The 14,300-nt window shown below is 40.5% G+C and overlaps 1 protein-coding gene across 1 annotated transcript; it reads right to left on the reverse strand.

The window, feature by feature from the left end:
• Positions 1 to 1,583: 1,583 nt before the first annotated feature.
• On the reverse strand, positions 1,584 to 7,826 carry LOC120536723 (zinc finger protein 271-like). Its single transcript, XM_039765184.1, has 2 exons — positions 7,168 to 7,826; positions 1,584 to 3,413 (listed from the first exon to the last, which is right to left on the reverse strand). Exons 1-2 carry the CDS (start codon positions 7,667 to 7,669, stop codon positions 2,359 to 2,361), a joined length of 1,557 nt encoding a protein of 518 aa, XP_039621118.1. The 5' UTR covers positions 7,670 to 7,826; the 3' UTR covers positions 1,584 to 2,358.
• Positions 7,827 to 14,300: the final 6,474 nt, after the last annotated feature.

Here is a 14,300-nt window from a genome sequence, read left to right on the forward strand (position 1 = left end):
GACAAAAAAATAACCCGAAACCTCCCTAGCAGTTTTACTATATTGGTGAGCCTGCAGAGGTGTCAGCTAAGTTTTGCCGGGACAGGCCGTATCTTGTACGAGTTGAGTGCAGCTGTGGCACAAATTGAGCGGAACAGGCTGGAATCTGCCACAGGGAAAGTTATGGTAGCTCGATGTGTAAATGTACAACGTGCAGGTACAGCACCTCAAAGCTGAGCTGCTTGGGTTGAATGAGAAGTGAGGTGCATGCATGCACCATCTCGCCAAGTGCAACTTGTAAAAGTTTGTTCATCTTCTGCAGAATTCACAGCAACTCCCGTGGCTGCGATTGAACTGACTGCTCCACACACACACGCACATATTTTTGTAGTGAGAGAGGTGCATGCAGGAGCCGAAAAAACGTAAAAGTGCAGGCATGCGCCACAGACCAATTATTTAATTTTTATAATGCATGATGTGTTGCTCTTGCTGAAGATGTGGTAGTAAAAGGCCTGAGCACAATGTTTTTGAGTGTGTTAATTCAGTGACACTGATGCTAATCAATTCATGGCAGAAGCAAGCAAACTCCATGCCTACCCTACCAATGTGAAGCAGGAAATACAGTAACTGTTCTGTGTTACAGCTCTGCGTATATGCTAAAACAAATGTACTGTATTTACTAAACCTCAGCTTGATTAAAATTAGGGGAATTGGCATTGCTGAAGTAGCTCAAGTGTGTGTGTGTTCACCCAATGATGGAGTGATGCCCTGTCCAGGGATTATTCCTGCCTTGTGCCCAATGCTTTCTGTAATGCGCTCCAGCACCCCACAACTCTGACCTAGGTAAGCAGGTTAGAAAGACCGATGTGTATGCTTATAACATCTGATCTGTTTTTGCCACTTGATAGGACGCTACATGCCAGTTTATTATGCTCTCTGGCAGGAGTACATGTGTGCATTATCAATCCAGCAGCAGGAGAAAACATCTTCATGGAATAACGAAAGAATACAAGCAATCGTATGTGTGACATTTTTCAGTTACTATTGTGAATATAACAGAGGTAGCAATTCACATCTTCACATCAACATAATGTCAATAATGGAGCTTGCCGATGACTTTCTGAAGTGACACACCCCAGAGACTGAAAGATGAACGGCGAAATGAAGCACACAGCCGGGTTCCTTTTAAAATGGCTGAATCTGAACGTTTTGCTTTTGTCACTTCTTAAAAAGACAGATGCATTTTTTTCAATATGTATGTAATCAAGACACAGATCAATACCATTAACATCTTATTCGGCAAGTTGTAAGACTTTTTTTCCCACAATGGGATCCCAGTACCCATAAGTTCCATTATGAAATGTAAGAACAGGCCATTTTTCCACCCATCCATTATCCAACCCGCTATATCCTAACGCAGGGTCACGGGGGTCTGCTGAAGCTAATCACTGCCAACACAGGGTGCAAGGCAGGAAACAAACCCCAGGCAGGGCGAATGCCCTGCTGTTTTTTAAAATTTATAAAATACTAGTGAAACATGCAGACCTACGGTTCTAAAATTAAATGCTATGGAGGCTAGATATAAACAACAGTAAACTCGTTGTTTACAAACATAAATAACTTTTACTTTATTATGAATTTTGAACACATATGTACCATGTCCCGGATGATCATCAACAGCTGGGCTTATGGGGAGTGTCCTTTAATTACAATAAACTTCCAGAACATCACGCCATAAGCTTTTAATGAGACCAAGATCAAGGTTCTACCTCCATTATTTTGCGAGTAATCGCATGACAGACTGACATACATTAACATTTTATATTTATATAATATAGATGCTTCAATTTAGAATTAATATATAAAATACTCATAAAGAAATAATTTTGACTTGAAAAATACCAGACGTATCCTTTAAGGTAGGGCAGATGGTTCTTCATTGTTAAGATGCCACAAGGCTGCCAGTTCATTTCTTACCTCCTACTATAACCAAACCTGCAAATGTGCCAAGTGCTTCCTGGATCATTCTATGTATGTGAACCATTTTGGGAAGGTGTTCACTAGAAAAGTGCATATGGTGTGCCCATTTGTGGAGGCCAAGTAGGATTTACCCTAGGATCAGCTGTTCATTTGTATGTGTTGTATGAAGCTACACCCAAAAGAAAACAGGCAGCCCTCTGGGCTGAAACACCAACACAGAAGACATTTATAAAGAACCGTAAATGAAAAGAGGAGTCTGGCACCTGAGACGAATAAGACAACATGAAATGTTATGCTACAGTTTAAAGGCACATCTCAAACGAACCACTTTCTGCACATCTCTCTCTGGACAAATTCCTGCAGAGTTTGCTTGTGTAGGGTTTTAAGTGAGCCATCTTTTCACAATGTCCACCGCTCAGGTACCTCTGAGTGAATTAGGTAGTGCCGTTGACGAATGGATAGCTGGCTGAAGGTTTTGCCACATTTTTCACACGCATACGGTTTCTCTCCAGAGTGGATCTGCATATGTCGCTTCAGGTGGGACAGCTGCTTGAAGGTGCTGCTGCAGTGGGGGCAGCTGTAAGGTTTCTCTCCTGTGTGAATTCGTCTGTGTCTTTGGAGGATGTTCAGCTGACTAAAGGCCTTTCCACATTCAGAGCAGCTGTAAGGCCGCTCCCCTGTGTGGATCCGTTGGTGTGTCTTCAGGTGAGCAAACTGATTGAACGTGCTTTTGCACACGGTGCAGCTGTACGGCTTCTCTCCCGTGTGGATCCTCTGGTGTCTTTTGAGGTGGGCTAACTGGTTAAAGGCGCTATTACACTCTCCACACACAAACGGCTTCTCACCTGTATGGATTCTTTGGTGGTTTTTTAGAATGGACGAGGTTCTGAATTTCTTCCCACATTCCGAGCACTGAAAGTTCTTTTTCCCTGTGTGAGTTCTTGCCTCAGATTTCTGTATAAAATCATTGCCATTTCCAAAACTACAAAACTGCTTCTTTCTGCTGTTGAGCCTATTTTCATTCAGTGCTACATCTGCACCTTCCTTTCTAGGCTGTCGCTCCTTTCCGGTATGAACAAGGCTCCTGTGGATGGACCCTGGCCTAATTTCTTTTCCTCTGTCATTAAGGGAGATGTTTTCAGGGGCAAACCCAGAATCAGGAGTCTGTGGCATAAAGTGTGAAATCACACAGTCTGATCCATAGCTCTCCTGTTTGACTTGGCCAGACTTCTGTTCACTGACTTCTGTTTTATCACAGCCAAGTTGCTGGTCTGCACCCTCTCCTTGTGGGTGGTGGGACTTTGTATTCTCGACTGAAGAGTGCACCAGACTGATCCGATCTCCCTTAAAATATGTCTGCTTCGAGATCCTCCCTACTGGTACGGTGATATCCTGGTTGAAAATCTCCGACGAGTTCGATGCTTTCGTTTCAAAGAGAGAAGCAGCTTCTCTATCTGTGCGAAAGAAATGTAGACATGTGCAGGTTAACAATGCTTGCAAAAATGGTTTAATTTTCAAACTGAGAAAAAGCTTAACTGAAATATTTAAAATAAGGGCATACAGGGTATAAGTACAGCGTAATTTAGAAACTGTAGAGCGAGAAGTACAGTGGAACCTCGGTTCACGGCCATAAGTCGTTCCAAAACTCTGGTCGCAAACCAATTTGGTCGTGAACCGCAGTAATTTCCCCCATAGGATTGTATGTAAATACAATTAATCCGTTCCAGACCATACAAACAGTATGTAAATATATTTTTTTTAAAGATTTTTAAGCACAAATATAGTTAATTATACTATAGAATTCACAGCGTAATAGTAAACTAAATGTAAAAACATTGAATAACACTGAGAAAACCTTGAACAACACAGAAAACTAACACTGCAAGAGTTTGCGCTATAGCGCTATGAACCGCTCGTTAAAAACACTTTTTTTAATGAGTTTTAAGCACAGGGAAAAAAATGAACATTTGAAAAATCCGTAATTTAATACGGATATTTAATACCAAGAAAAGTAACAACAATGCACGCTATGAACCGATCGATCGCTGTAAACAGAAGTGAAGTGGAGGTTAAAATCCAATAGAAAATAGTCTTCAATAAATACAACGAGGTTAAAACAACGCTCGGATCTGTCTCTTTAAAAACAAGCCTGGTGCATTCTTATGCGTCCTGCCATCTCTCTCTCTCTCTCTCTCTCTCGCTTGCCTGTGTGTGTGTGTGTGTCTCTCTCTATCTTGTGTGTAAGTGTGTCTCGCATGCGTGCGTGTCTGCGTGTATCTCTCTCGTGTGTGTGTGTGTGTGTGTCTCGCTTGCGCACGTGTCTGCGTGTATCTCTCTCGTGTGTGTGTAAGTGTGTCTCTCGCTCGCTCGCTGCACAGGGAGAGACAGAACACGTGCGGAAATCATTGGCGCGCACAAACCGAAAGTGAAAATGGCTTGTTCATATACCGAGTGTGTGGTCGTGAACAGATGCAAAAGTTTGGCGAACTTTTTGGTCGTAAATCGATTTTTACGTGTTCCGAGACGTTCGAGAACCGAGGTTCCACTGTACCGCTTAGATTAAATCTGAAGGCTGAAATCAAACAAATCACCAGGACCAGATAATATTTATCCTCAAATTCTTAAGGAGACCAGAGTGTACATACAGTATATAAACCCTTGACACATAATTTTACAAAGTCACTGTACACTGGAAAAATTCCAAAAGGCTGAAAATTATATAAAAGGGAGACTAGGCAGATCCAACCAACTGTAGGCCAGTAAACTTAATGTGCATCACAGGAAAATTAATGGAAGGAATTATTAAGGGTAAGATTAAGCAACACCCAGAAAGGACAGGAGTAATTCTGAACAGTCAGCTTGGGTTCAGAAGAGGGAGGCCGTGTTTTACCAACATGCTGGAATTCTATGAGGAGGCAACAAAAGGATACGATCAAAGTGGAGCTTATGATATTATTTGTCATGACTTCCAGAAAGCATTTGATAAGGTGCCACATGGTGCCCTGAAGTGGGAGTTCAGGGTGGTGTTTGTGGATGGGTGCAGAAATGGCTCAGACATAGGAAGCAGAAGGTGATGGTGTGAGGAACCTTATCAGAATTGGCCAATGTTATTAGTTGCGGGTCTGCGTTAAGGCCACTGCTATTTTTAACATATATAAATGATTTGGGTAGCAATACAAGTAACAAGCTGGTTTAGTTTGGAGAGGATACTAAACTAGGTGGATTGTCGGATAATCTGGAATCTGTTGAATCATTACAGAAGAACTTGGAAAGCATACAGACTTGGGCAGATTTGTGGCAAATGAAAGTTAATATCAGTAAATGTAAAGTATTACACATAGGAAGTAAAAATGATAGGTTTGAAGACACAATGGGAGTTCTGAAAATCAAAAGTACACCTTATAAGAAGAATTTAGGAGTCATTGTGGACTCGACCCTATCAACCACCCGACATGGCTCAAACGCCATTAAGAAGACAAACAGAATGTCAGGTTATAGAACACCTTGATGTGTAGAGTACAAGTCAAAGGAGGTTCTAATGTGCTAAAAACACATTACTTTAACATGGCCTTCTCATAACTTCATTTTAATTGAATCCTAATGCTCTGCATATTCAATTAATTATCATTATGATTCATGGTGGCTCCAAAATCCGTACTAACCCCTACTCTCTCTTCTGTTCTTTTTCCGGTTTTCTGTGGTGGCGAACTGCACCACCACCAGCTAATCAAAGCACTGTGATGTCCCTACATTGATGGATTAAAGGCCACAAGTCCACGTGACCGTCGTCATCAAGTCCTTCCATGAGAACCTTGAATACAATAAGGACTGATCATTTATGTTATGTAGAATGCCTAGAGGGGGCTGGGCGGTCTCATGGCCTGGGACCCCTGCAGATTTTATTTTTTCTCGAGCCATCTGGAGTTTTGTTTGTTTTTTCTGTCCTCCCTGGCCATCAGACCTTACTTTTATTCTAGGTTAATTAGTGTTCTCCGATTTTAATTCTTACTTTGTCTCTTTTCTCTTTCTTCATCAAGTAAAGCATTTTGAGCTACATTATTTGTATGAAAATGTGCAATATAAATAAATGTTGCTGTTCTGCTGAAGCTTTACAATGCACTGGTGGGGCCACATCTGGAGTACTGTGTGCAGCTTTGGTCTAAGACATAACAGCGCTAGAAAAAGTCCAGAAAAGAGCAACTAGGCTGATACCAGGGCTACAGGGGATGAGTTATGAGGAAATATGAGCTGAGCCTTTACAGTTTAAGCAATGATGGATATACAGGAGACATGGTTGAAGTGTTAAAAATCATGTGATTGTTATTTTAAAATGAGGTCATCAAGAACAAGGAGACACAGTTGGAAACTTGTTAAGGGTAAATTCTGCACAAACATTAGGGTGTTTTTCTTTAAACTGAGATCCGCAGACACTTGCAATAAGCAATCAAGTAGTGTGATAGATAGTAGGACGTTAGGGAGTTTTAAAATATGTCTTAAAGTTTTCTTAGAAGAATTAAGTGGACAGGACTGCTGAGGTCTGTTGGGCTGAATGATCTGTTCTTATATTCTAGTCTAGTTCCTGTTAACACTAATATATTTCATAACTGTTTTAATATATTTGTCAAATCAGATATCTTTAGTGAAACGTAAGATCATCAAATCACTTGCACGATGGACAAATCACAGGAAGCTAGTGTACAGTCTAGCAATGTCGATTGAGTGTGGGGGCCCTCATTTTTGAGGAACCCTGTGCCCACATTCATGAGGAGGATTTGGTCATCAGTGCAGGACTACTGTTAAATGCACTCACATTAATGAGTTCTTTTCTTTTATTATTCTCATAATCTAAAAATGATGGGTTCATCACTAGTGACAACTCTGTAAATGCATGTTTACATTTAGATCCTGAATTTTAAGATGACTGTTCCACATCCGTTAAAGGTATATGAATAGAGATGAGTGAAATAAATAAGCTTGTAGATTCGGGGAGATTTCTCAGGTTTTCTGTTCAGTTTTCATATTTTATATTCACTAATGGTCCACTATCAATGTACAACCGTTACTCTCTCTCTCTACACTCTCGCAACGCCCCAAATCATTCATGGTGTCCGTTTGTGATCTTATTCGTTAAAGAAATGCTGAATGTGGGATCGGCAGTGAACTTGACTCTCCCACTGTTCAGAAATGCATGTAAACATGAGTGCTAACCTTCAAAGCCTTCGTCGCCGCCCACTACGAGTACTCGTATCGTCAGGTCCTCTCTCTTACACGCTGTCTCTCCCGGCTCGTTCTGCTGCGCCGGTCTCTTGGTCTGTCCTCCTTTGCTGGGTCTGCTCGGTGACCAGTTGCGACTGCCACTCCACGACTCGCCTTCAGGGTGCTTTGCAGCTTGTATAGCCGGCTCGAGGTTGGCTGCGTCCTCCATCGCCGTTTCCGCCCCCGGAGGCGCACACAATCGCTCCGGGGTCTGCTGTTGTTTATCCCGACCCGCACCGCTACCGTACGCCTGTACGTAGCTCAGTTCCTTCTGGTAGATTCTCAGACGCCGCTTGAGATATTCGATTTCTTTTTCCTTACCGGACATTTCAATTTGTAGGTGGGTAAACCTCTTGTCTACAAAGTCGGCAAACTCGCAGAGCACCGCATCCACTGCCACCCTCAACGACGCGAACTGCTCTTTGAATGCGTTCGCTGAAAGCAAATCGTTCATCTTTTCTTTATGCTGCAGGTGAAGCCAGGTTCGGGAAAAACTCTTTCAAGTCGCTGCCAATTCTGTCAGCAGCACGAGAACGATCAGCCGGTCACTATGTGTGAACGGATACAAAACACCTGCGGTCTTCCTGTTCCTGTTATCGAGCCTCGCGGCGTCTTAACAGGAAGGAAGCGCAGAGCCGTAACCATGACAGCCGGCAAGCGTCTCGTTGATAACCACACCTCCTTTCATGACTTCGCCACATCCAACCACTACGCTCAACTGGGCCCTGACCACAACTACTGTATACAATACTTTTATCTTCATGGAATTGACCGTTTTGGTAGAATTCAACAGATTAAATTAGTCAAAGACACCACGATCATATTAAAGAAGAAACAAGTAAAATACTTGGATAGCAAAAATATACGGCAGCATTTCACCGGTCCGCCACATAAAATGAATTACAACGTGTATACAGTACTGTTTGTCAATCGTGCTACCCACACCCGTATACTATATAGTTCAACTTTCTTCGTGGAATTTATCATTTAACATGTACTATGATTTCTTTTGCATCTATTAATTATCCTGTCTGAATTGTTTAACGACTTGTCATGTAGAATAAAGGCTCACTTACTGACGGATGGCATAACCATTTAATATGGAAGAAAAACTGCACCGACAAAAAGTCTACTCAGGGGTTTTAAAGTGTGCCGAAAAACAAAAAAAAAAAAACACTCTGATTGGTCAGAAGTTGAAACGATCTGTAAAGTATGCAATAAAGTATGCAACACTGTCAAGGATCCCAATTTAGAAGCGCGCTCTTACTGTCTTTATTTATAGTCAAAGCAGTGAGTCATTATGGAGGAGTATTTTGGAAAAAAATAAATATGTCCATAAGTAAAATATATTGTGAAATGTAATTTTTCTAACCTTTTTAATCCTGGGCAGGGTTGGATGGTGCTGGAGTCTAACCCAGAAAGCAATGAGCACAAAGCAGGAACAACCTCTGAACAGGGCGCCAGTCCAAATGTGACACAAAATAATAACAAAACAAAATTAGGTTAAAAATAATTGTCATGAAATATATATATGTTGTGGCTGGCACGGTGGCACACTTGCTGCCTCGCAGTAAGGAGACCTGGGTTCGCATGTTTTTCATGTTCTCCCCGTGTCTGCATGGGTGTTCTGGTTTCCTCCCACAGTCCAAAGACATGCTGGTTAGGTGCATTGGCGATTCTAAATTGTCCCTAGTGTGTGCTGTTGTGCGTGTGTGTGTGTCCTGTGGTGGGCTGGCGCCCTCCCCGTGGATTTGTTCCTGCCTTGCGCCCTGTGCTGGCTGGGATTGGCTCAAGCAGACCCCTGTGACCCTGTGTTAGGACATAGCGGATTGGACAATGACTGACTGACAATATATGTTGTTGCTTACTGTATGTCTTTATGTATTTATTTAATTAATTATTTCTTCCTTTATTTATTTCAATGAAACCACATGCAGGATGAAATAAGCCCGGATATGAAAACTGTCGTTTACTACAATCAAGGGTGAGAGGGTGAATTCTAACAAGTACTGTTTTTTTGATTGGTGAAATGTCTGCAGAGTTGGGAACCCTGAGGCTGACAGGCACGTTCAAAGTTTTCACTGCACATCTTATACGAGTGCAAGAAAAAAGTTGTTCAGAATTACTGAACAAAGCAGCTACTTTAATTCAGGAAACTCCGAATTCACCATTAGGAGTGTGCAGTTGAAGGGTCTGAAGTAAATGTGACACTTGATGGTCAAAGTTTTAATATTTGCTCTAACAATAGTTGATCGATCAAAACGCAGCACTTCCTACAACCTGCCCCCTCAACATTGACAAGCGAAAGTGACGACTTTTATTTTATGTTGTGTGCAGTGTCTTTGAAATATCTCTCTATTATATAAAAAAAATCATGGGACGAGACGAGACTTATTCAAGAGATTTTTTCAAGTCCAGCTAGATGAGACTTTGGCCATGAGATGTTTTCAAGTCACACCATCCTTTCAACCAAATTCAACCACGCACACTGTACTCTCACCTTTCATTCGTGTGAATGCTTTTGTCAGACACAGTTCTTGCTCTCTCATCTCTTATAAATTTTAACCTTTTCCTCACTTTAAGTTCCCAATTAAAGAAGACGTATTATGTCCAAATCTTATTGAAGAATTTCATCACGAAGGGTTATCAACAGAAGAAATGAGTACACGGGCAATTCTAGCACCAAGAAACGATGAAGACAAACGAATTAATGGCAAAAATGTTGATCGGTTACACGGCAAATTGGTTAAATGTGTATCAATAGAGTACGCTGAAACAGTTGGTGGTGATCGTGCGGAAGATGAAAACATCAACTTACAATATCACAAAGAATATCTACAACCGTTAACACTGTCCCGTCTTTCTATCCAAGAAAGGTAACGTAATACATCTTCCTCGGATAACATTAGACAACAAAGGAGATCTTGATATGCCATTTATTTAAAACGTTAACAGTTTCCCGTTAAAACAGCTTTTGCAAAGACAATTAACACATCTGAGCCAAATATTCGAAAAAGTCATTTAATTTAATAGAGAGAAAGAAACGAAATTCAATCACGGGCGTTGCGTTGTCACAATGAAAGTCCAAACCAGTGGCGTAGCGTGGGCTTTCGTCGCCTGGGGCCGACCGGAAATTTGCCGCCCCTCTATTTAGTTATGCTTAAAAAAAATAGACAAAATAAAAAAGGCTGCATTAAATTTTTTTATTGATTAAAAATTTACTTTTCGTATTTTTTTAATAGCAAAATCTTTTATACAATTGTCAATATCAATATGTATGTCATGTTCAATTGCCAGAATAGCTAAATTTGTTAGCCTTAACGTGGACATAGTTGATCTGAGATAATTTTTGATTAATTTGAGCTTAGAGAAGCTTCTCTCGCAACTAGCATTACTGATGGCAGATGTTAAAAAAATTCTCAAAATTATGACAATATTTGGTAAACCATCTTCAAGTTTGGACTCAATAATATATTTTAATAAACTCAGAGAGCCGGACCTAATGAGTTCTTTTTTACAGTCTGGGTCTGTTGCAGCTACAAAAGCTTGTAGACGTACGCGCTCAAGTAGAAATTCTTCTTTATTAATGTCTTGAGAAGCTTGGTCTAAGTTAAGCTCGTCCCTGCTCAATATCACTTCAGGTCTTAAAAAATCATATTTTTGCGCTAGATTTTGCAACTGTTGGAATCTTTCTCGAATTTCAGCAGATACTCTGTCTATTGAAAATTCACTTAGGTAGGTTTTATCGTCACTAGATACTGTCGTAGATTGACTCTACAATGCGCTGTAAAAACGTCTGAGAAAATTTCTATTGCACCACCTGCTTCACCTGCCACCCTTTACGCACCCGCGCTGTCTGCTTGGCTTGAATCAGTGCGGGCGCGATTTGCAGTTTCAAATATACATATATTTTTTTAAATTTAAATATCATGGTGATTGCCGCCGCCCCTTTTGATACGCCGCCCGGGGCCATGGCCCCCTCGGCACCCCCCTCGCTACGCCACTGGTCCAAACATAGAATCACAATTCAATGCAATATTGACCAAAATGTAATTGAAAAAAATTGTTTCTACTGAAGTTTTACAGTAAAAGTATAAGATTAAAAAGTATTTGCAAGTTAATTTCAAAGCCAAGCAGAACAAAATCATATATCAAATAACTCTAATGCAACATGAAACATAGTTTAGTTTCAAATTATTAAGTTTTGTTTTAATATGGTTCATTACTCGCCCAAATGTAAAATAGCTCTATTATGCATATGTAATAATTCCCATGAAAATAAAAATCTGTTTAAATTGTATAACCACATCCCCACATGTGAGCAGCAGAACCGCAAAAAGGCTAGCATGTAGCGTGTAGCGCAGGCCCTGGGGTTGGAGAGCGAAGCGAGCAGGGGACAAAGCTCCTAGTTTAAATAAATACAATAAGAAATAAGCAGCCAAAATATATTCATACACACATTTAATTTTGTTAATTTCTTTTCATATTTCACAATGCTTCTGTTTATGTGTGTATTGGTCAGAAATTGAAATGCTCTGTTTCAAACAGTGGCAAAATAAAGTTCACACCATCGTCAAGTATTCCACTAATTTAGATCAAAATGGAAAAAAAGTTTGCAGAAAATTAAATAAATATCCAAAAGAATAAAGTGTATTGTGAAATGTGACAATAAATAAATAAATAAACACAATGAGATGCAAGCATAAAGTTTCATGATTTGTTTGCTGTACATTTATTTATTTATCACATTGCGCATCACATATATCTGTATGCGTATTTATTAATTTATTTAGTTTTGACTGAAACACCATTTCACCCCAAAGGAAAAAATGTGGCACCACGGTTAGTCTTGAAAAGGAGTGACTGTACTTCAAAATCCTTATGAAAGAAAGCATCATAAAAAATAACACATTTATATCTCAAAGGACCCTACATCAACATCAGAAGATCTGTAGGTTTTCTCGACTCCTGCCAAGGTTGGTCTCCATGACTCTGTTCTCAGAAAAACCCTGGGCTAGAGTGCAGAAACCAGTGCTGACTAATACGTAATAGGAGTGCTCATCTTGGATTTACCTGCATAACTGGAAAAATAAAGTTTGTTTGAAAATGAGTCAACGTAAATTTATTTCCAACATGGGCTTTATTCTGTTAGCAATGCAAGCTGCTTACTCCAAGAAAGGTTGGCTGGGGCCATCTCTGGTAGCACTGGTGCAAGACTGGTATTTATGTGCTCTCAGACAGAAGGTAAATCCGAGTTGGAAATTTTAAATGACTGCCCCACAAACTGGGACATACATGTAGGACAATTTGCAAAAAACAAAGCTACATGAATTGTCCGGAAATGTGACACAAGGCCGATCTTTCACTTTAGTCAGTTGGGTAAAATAAACGATATAACTTGGTCAAACAGAAATGGAATTTTTTGGTCAAATCACATTTGAAGTGAAACAATGCACATTTAATACACTTACTTCATTTTGAATTGCCTTTTTTGCACATTAAGTAACAAATCATGTTTGCTGATGACATTGTGATCTGTAGTGAGAGTAGGGAGCAGGTTGAGGAGACCCTGGAGAGGTGAAGACATGAGAGGAAAGGAATGAAGGTCAGTAGGAACAAGACAGAATACATGTGTGTGAATGAGAGGGAGGTCAGTGGAATGGTGAGGAGTAGAGTTGGCAAAGGTGGAGGAGTTTAATTACTTGGGATTAACAGTACAGAGTAATGGGGACTGTGGAAGAGAGGTGAAAAAGAGAGTGCAGGCAGGGTGGAGTGGGTGGAGAAGAGTGTCAGGAGTAATTTGTGGCAGATGGGTACCAGCAAGAGTTAAAGGGAAGGTCTACAGAACGGTAGTGAGACCAGCTGTGTTATATGGGTTGGAGATGGTGGCACTGACCAGAAAGCAGGAGACAGACCTGGAGGTGGCAGAGTTAAAGATGCTAAGATTTGCACTGGGTGTGACCAGGCTCGATAGGATTAGAAATGAGGACATTAGAGGGTCAACTCAGGTTGGATGATTGGGAGACAAAATCAGAGAGGAGAGCTTGCGTTGGTTTGGACATGTGCAGAGGAGTGATGAGGAGTATACTGGGAGAAGGATGCTAAGGATACAGCTGCCAGGGAAGAGGAAAAGAGGAAGGCCTAAGAGGAGGTTTATGGATGTGGTGAGAGAGGACATGCAGGTGATGGGTGTGACAGAACAAGATGACAAAAAAGAGAAGATATGGAAGATGATGATCCGCTGTGGCAACCCATAACGGGAGCAGCTGAAAGAAGAAGAAGAAGAAGTAACAAATCAACAGCAACCTTTTGTTTCTCTAAACAGTTTGACCAGAAACTCATATGAACACACTGAAGTGAGAAGGTGAAATGTCAGAAGTTGGAGCTTTAGATAGTCTGAGGGCACTTGAACACAACATAATCCAAGACAAGACGCCAGTCTATACATCCACGCTAACTTATGCCAGGCCAGTTTAATGCTGCCAAGCTTTATGTTTTAAAAGGCAACAAATGCTGAAACAGAATACCAAACAAGCATTATCTTAAAGCATTTTATTTAAAAAAATGTACAAAAAATATATACTTTTAAAAAACTGCAACATATAAAATTCCAAAAATAGCTTTTATTAGTTAACATGTAACGCAGACGACTTCAGACACAAGAGTGTGAGTGTGCAGCTACTGCTAGTCTGTTTGACATCATTATCATGGGTAAGGCACCCGTGAAATCACAGTGGCGGCACCGACTTCACAGCTAACGCATAAGCAAGGCCCCCAAAAGGCTACAGTATTATGTTTGAGCACCTTCACTGTTTTATTCTTTGCAGAAACAGATTTATGAGTCTACATGCAGGATAAAACAAAACAAAGCTATGAAATAGCGCTGGGAACCTTTTGTCCCAGAAATTTTCATTTCTTCTAAATGACAGTTACTTTTTTAACAATCACAAAGCATAAGTGACTCACCAGGGTACCAGTTAAACATGCTAAATTGGGATTAAGAACGATTTACACAGGAACAAAAATAACCAGTATAACTAGTTTAGTAAATTAATGCAAACTTAATAAAACACCACATGGTCATT

This window comes from Polypterus senegalus, chromosome 10, assembly GCF_016835505.1.
Source record: "Polypterus senegalus isolate Bchr_013 chromosome 10, ASM1683550v1, whole genome shotgun sequence".
Taxonomy (NCBI): domain Eukaryota; kingdom Metazoa; phylum Chordata; class Cladistia; order Polypteriformes; family Polypteridae; genus Polypterus; species Polypterus senegalus.